Source organism: Lutra lutra, chromosome X (assembly GCF_902655055.1).
Source record: "Lutra lutra chromosome X, mLutLut1.2, whole genome shotgun sequence".
NCBI lineage: Eukaryota > Metazoa > Chordata > Mammalia > Carnivora > Mustelidae > Lutra > Lutra lutra.
In genome coordinates, this window is record NC_062296.1 from 86167644 (window position 1) to 86173643 (window position 6000).

Below are 6000 nucleotides of genomic sequence, written 5' to 3' on the forward strand. Positions count from 1 at the left end.
ATCTAATTTAAGGAGTGATGTGCCCCCCACACACACACGCACAGAAATGTATGCACCACTCAACGGTCCGCAAAACTTCCCTCCAGTTCTTCTGAAGTGAAGTTACCACTCACCCCAAACGCACTCCCCAGATATCAGCGCTGTAGAAAGTGAAGGGCTTATCCCTGCTGTGTCGTTCGGGTTTCTTTTTTCTTTCTTTTTTTTTTTTTTTTTTTTTTAAGGAGACAGGATTAAAGCGCTCATTTCAAGTCCCAAAAGTAAAATACGACTTGGCCTACGGCAGTCCTAATTCTTTCCAGAACTCATCCCGGAATTGCCCTTTTAAACAACCAGTCATTAACCCAACTCTGGGTCTTTTATAGCTGCGAAAACCGATCGCGCACATCATTTATTCATTACGCTTATTATTATCGTTATTGCAGAAAAGCAGCGGATTCCCGGGGCGCGGTGCAAAGGGGTCTTTGTTGGGGGGGGAGGTCCGCGAGTGGGGGGCGTCGGGGAGGAGGCTGGGGCTGGGTTGCAGGGCAGAGGTGCCCGGAAATCCCCGAGGAAGGATGCCGCGACAGCGCCCCCGCCTCGCGCGCTCCGCGGCCACCGCGCTCCGGCGCAGCTGCTGCGGCAACCGAGGAAGCTTCTTATGTAAGTCAGAGCCGCTGACATCACCTTCGCCGCGAGCGTCGCAGCCGGACTAGGCGCCAAAGGACCGGCGCGCCTAGCGCCCCCGCCCACCGTCGGTTCGTTCCTAAAGGATGCGGCCGCCGCCTGATTCGACCGAGCGTGCGCCAAGGGACCCTGCTGAGCGCCCCTGGGAGGGCAGATGACACAGAAGGACATTGACTGGGAGCCCTAGGGTGTCGCCAGAGTGAAGTTAAAGGGCAGCAAAGATGCCCAAGGGTCTTCCACACGCGGGGAGATTGGGGCGACAGCACACGGTGGGGGAGGGGGGACGGGGACACGCCTCCCCGATCCTCAGAAGGCGGACGGCTCGAAGAGCCATTTAGTAGGGCTCCGGTGCTGGCGGGCGCAGGAAAAGATGCCCCGGGCCTGGGACACTCCTGCCTCCACGCCCATCCCCGCGGCCCCGTCGGGCCACAAGGTTAGAGCAGAGGCTTCCGAGTTCACTCGCTCCGCGAGCGGCGCCGCGCTACGCAAGCGCAAGGCGCAAGTTCGGGGCTCGGCGCAGACCCTGAGGTAACAGCGAGAGTGACAAAACCGCTACAACGTTCCAATAGCCCAAAAAGGACGCTCACTACTCCTCGAGCCCCCCCCCCCAAGCACGCATGGAGGGCACTACAGGGCTCGGGGCTGGGCTGCTGGAAACCACAGGAGTTGCACCAAGCCCCCACCCCCACCCCCGGGGAAGGCGAGTCCCGGGAATGAATGACAGTCCCCTCTGCCTCCTGTGTCCCCAACACTCTCCTTCTCAGCCCGCAGCTGCCTACGAGTTCCCAGGCCGCCCCTTTAACTTTCTACCCCTCCCCGCCCCCCGCCGCGGCCGCATCTCCGCCGCCAGCCCAGCGGGAACTCCCAGCTCCGGGAGGACTGGGGTGGGTCCCAGGGGAAGGGGAGGGCGGCGGTGGGGGCCGGCGAGAGTGAGGTGCAGGCTGCAGCGGGCGCGGCGCCGCGGGGTGGGATTGCGGCGACCGGGGAGGGCGCGAGGGCGCGGCGCCGGAGCGCCGGGCGGGCGGACGGCGCGGGTACTCACGCACTGCCTCCTGCTTGGGGTCCAGCGTGCCGAGGACGCGCTGCACGCCGCCGAGCTTGCCCTGCAGCGCCCAGACGCGGCGGTGGGTCAGCTGGATGTCGCTCTCGAGCTCCTGGAAGAGGCTGCACGCGTGCCGGGCCACGTCCGAGAGCTGCCGGAGGACGCGGGCCAGCGCGGCGTTGCTGACCGCGCACAAGTCCAGCATGAGCAGCACGGCCGCGGCCGCCGCCGTGGACGCCTCTCCAGCCGCGGACGCCGCCTCGGCGACCCCCGCCGCGCTCTCCTCGCCCGCCGCTGGCGCCTCTCCGTGCGGCGGCTGCGCCTGGTCGGTCGGCGCGGGCAGCGGCGGCGGCGGCGGCCCGGGAGGCGCGGGGGGCGCGCGGGCAGGATCCTCCGGCCCCGGCGCCACGGCCTCGTCCCGTCGGCCGGGCGGCTGCAGGGGCGGCGGCGGCTCCGCGCTGCCTCCGTTAGCGTCCTCCGCCGGGCCGGGCGCCGGGCGCCGCTGCCGGCACAGCCACTGCGGCTCCACGATCCTCTTAGCGAAAGGCATCCCGCGAAGCCGGGCCGCGACTTTCTGGTCTCCTCAAAGCGCCCCTTGCGAGCGGGGAACCGGGCGCGCCCACCTGGGCGGAGAGGGAGCAGGAGTCGGGCAAAGGCTCCACCGGGCGGTCCGGAGACGCGGGGGCTCCTCCGCTCACCTGGTCTCCTCTTCTTCCCCGCCCCTCTAGCAAATCAGTCCACCTGGTCCTCCTCCGGGCGCACCGTTCCCTGGGTAGGATGACAAGAGCGGGGCACAGAAATCCCGGGGTGCGCCTGGGCTCTCCTCACTTGCTTCCAACCCGGGTCGGCTGGCTCAGCTCCATCATTCCTGCCTCGCCGCCGCCGCCCCGGCCGCTGCCGCCGCCACCGCCTATATAAATGGGCGTGTATATGTGTGTGTATGTACGTGCGTGTGTGTGTGTGTGTCTCCGTGTGAGTGTGTGCGCGCGCCTCAGTTTGAAAGTACCCCGGCGCAGGCCTCTCCCCGCGCGCCCCTCGGCCGCTCCGGGGAGCGACTGCGCCCGGGATCTCACTCCCTCTCTGGGCGGGGAGGAGGTTTCGGAAAGGCGCTTTGAAAACCCGGAGAGAGGAATCCGCCTCCAGCCCAGCTCAGGAGGCGGCGCGGGGGCGGCGGGGCGGACGCAGGGCGGAGGGAGGCCGGGGCGAGGGGGTGCGCAGCGCCCTGTGCGGCCGCTGGGAGTCACTGGTGGCCTCGCCGCGCCCGGCGCGCTCCGGCGCAAAGGCACTCGCGTCCAAGGGGTTAGGATTGAGACTCTCAGCGTAGTGGGGGCGGGGAGTCCTCAAATTGGGGTTGGGGGTGTGGGTAGCAAGCGCAGAGGCAGGAGGGTGGGGTATTGGGGGTGCGGCAGATTTGGCGTGTTGAAACAAGTTGCCTCGCCGAATTCCAGCTCTGAGCAAGTCCTTTGGGTTCTTAGCAAGAAAAACTGGGCTGCCCCTCTGAGAGCCCGGGGCCCTGTAAGCTGGTGAGACAGCTGGGGTGGGAGGTGATGAGGCTTGCGCGCTTCCCAGAGTAGCCGGGGTGCTGTTGATGCCTCTTCCCAGGCAACTCTTGGCCGCCTGCGTTGGGCCAGGTGTCTAAAGAGTATCATGAATGAGGCCCAAACCACCAATGAGCGAAAGCCCCGGAAAACTGCTTGCAAAGTTCATTGGCACCTTAGGTGAGATAAGCCGGATCACCTGCGTGTTACCCTACTGGGCTAATCATACACAGGGATTTTCGAGTTCTCTATCAGAGAGGATTCACAGAAGAAAGTTTTCCCCTTCAGTTAACTGAAAGGTATCATTTCTAAAAATGCACGTATTTCGATTGCTGCAGTCCACAGGCTGGATGCTGTCAGCCTAAAACCTAAAAAAAGAGTTTGGGAAATGTTAATAAAACACATGCTTTCATCCCTCCAAAAAGAATACTGTAAAAATATTTTTTTTATTTTAAAGCCGCAAGCCAGATCTTGGGAATGCAGCCTTCATTTCATGTGTCTAAAGAGAACATGGAAAAAATATGTTTTATGGCAACAATAAAGTTCTCCAGCCCTGCGGTGGTGCCTCCTCTCTTCTCTCCCTGCCTTTAGTGGGAGCCTGCACAGAGCCCCCACAGTCAGCCCTTTGGACCGGCCCACACTTTGGTTATAAAGGCTTCAACAGACCCTTCCTTCTCTTAGTCTACCAAAAAAAAATAATAATAATAATAATAACATTCTGGCAAGGGAATGTCCTTGTTCATAAAAGATCCAGGGTGGGAATTTGAGGGTAAAGGGTCATGATGTCAGCAAGGTATACATAAAGGGTCCGGTAACATCAACAAGAACAATGATGATAATAGTCATGTGTATGTCCAAAGACAGAGAAAAAGAATATGGCAAAATGGGCAAAATAATGAGTCTAGGTAAAGGGCATTTTTGGAGTCGTCATACATTTCTTACAACTTTACATTTGGTTTTGTTTCCAAACAATAAATGAAAGAAGAAAATATTTTGAGAAAGGGTCTTTCCGGAGTTGTGTTTTATCTCACAAGTCTCAAAAGCTTAGAGCTTGTTGTTTTCAAACTCAGCTTGACTTTTTAATATGTTCAAAATTCTGAACATGAGCTCGGCTTAGGTGGCCAAGCCACACACTCCTCCCTAAACATACTGAGGCATAAAGAACAATGAGGAGTTTTAAAGGCATCCAGTTAGCAAGCCTTGTGGCAAGTCTGCCCTACCTCTCACTCCCCCTCACCCAGCACTGTCCTATTAACAGCACTCGGGGGGGGGGGGGGGGGGACGGGGGAGTGGGCCCTGCTGAGCACTGACAGGGGCCATGAGCAGCTTGGGCTGTCACTCGAAGAGGAGCTTGGGACCGTTGGTGAGTTCCTTCTTGGGCCTCAGGGCCCCTGCAGCACACTGCCAGGCTTGATTGAAGGAGAGGGCAAAAGAGTCTGGCAGGAGAGGAAGAGTCTTCATCTTCCTCCAGGTCCATGAGGAGGAGGCTCCCACGGGGTAATTAAGTTCAAGAACAGGCTAGGGACCTTGGTGTCTGCCCCGAAGTGGTCAGCATAGACTGAAGTCAAGATTTCAAAATGATCCAAAGCACACTTCAACTATGCAAAAAAGAAAACTCTCTGTGTAATCTCCTGGACTCCTAGTCATGTGCTAATAAAGCCATTTGGTTCAAAATTAAAAGCTTTGATTTTGGTGTTTGATCCCCTTCGTTCTTAGTCCACTGTAAAGTATGGATAAAGGTACCTTCAGAATGGCGATCGCTCTACATCTGGAACACCACCTAATTAAAACTATGTGTTAGCTATGCGAGGACAGCTTTAAGGTAGCCTCCCAGCTTCGCTGTACCTCTTTCCATTTTAAGCCCCTCCTATGTGACCTACCTTCCCCACATGCACACACACACATTCTTCAGTTTAGCTCCTAATGTATAGAACTGAAATACTGAAATCAATAAAAGTGTAGCAACCACATGTAATCATGATGAGATGTATGAATATTCTTAACGCTGATGAGTTTTCCGCACATCCAGGAGCTGTGCCTTCCCTACCCAAATCCCTGATCGCACCATTTTACTCCAGCGTTTCCCACAAAAACCTGCTGAAATCAAGGCTGGTGTTTGACGACTGACTGCTATACCTACTTACGTGCGTGCTCATCTCTCCTGATCACATACCGCTCCCCCATGTGCCCCTTTACTAGCATGAACTTGGAGCCAAATGGAAAGGAAAGGCAGCATTTAAGAAAAAACAAAAAACAAAAAAGCCCATGGCCTGATCCCCAGCAAAGTCATGCAGCTCAAAGGCCAGCACACTTTCCCCCGTAGATGCTAATGTTCGGTCAGTATAAACCTAAGGCCATTGTAAAATGAATGAAACACCCCATCTATGTCACCACGCCCCACAGTCACGCTCCTGCTGGCTGTAGCCCAGTGGGAACCAGTGCCAACAGTCGAGTTCCTCTAGAGCCTCCCTCCCAAGCAACAAAACAGATTCCTGAAACATTCTTCACCAAAAATGTCTGCTCTGTTTCAAATATCCCAGCCCTGATGCTACACCGCCATTACTTCTGCTTGAAAAATATTTCTTTTGTCTAAGAAATTCCAGGAGATACATGGGCTTGTTAGCACAATCACGTAATTACAGGGACTGGAGTCTCCCTTCCCCCACCCAGTGGCACCTATTCCGCACCTAATCACTCTAATTCACTCCTAAAAGCCCTGCCGCTAAGTAAAAAGATGTTAAATAAAAAGTATTTCCA

The 6000-nt window shown here is 57.0% G+C and overlaps 1 protein-coding gene across 1 annotated transcript in view; it reads right to left on the reverse strand.

Moving 5' to 3' along the window:
- Positions 1-2782, reverse strand: part of NHS (NHS actin remodeling regulator) — a 337315-nt gene extending 334533 nt beyond the window's left edge. The window contains exon 1 of the mRNA XM_047715174.1: positions 1706-2782. Coding sequence (XP_047571130.1) covers positions 1706-2255 — 550 coding nt within the window. The 5' untranslated portion in view covers positions 2256-2782. The remainder of the gene's footprint in view (positions 1-1705) is intronic.
- Positions 2783-6000: the final 3218 nt, after the last annotated feature.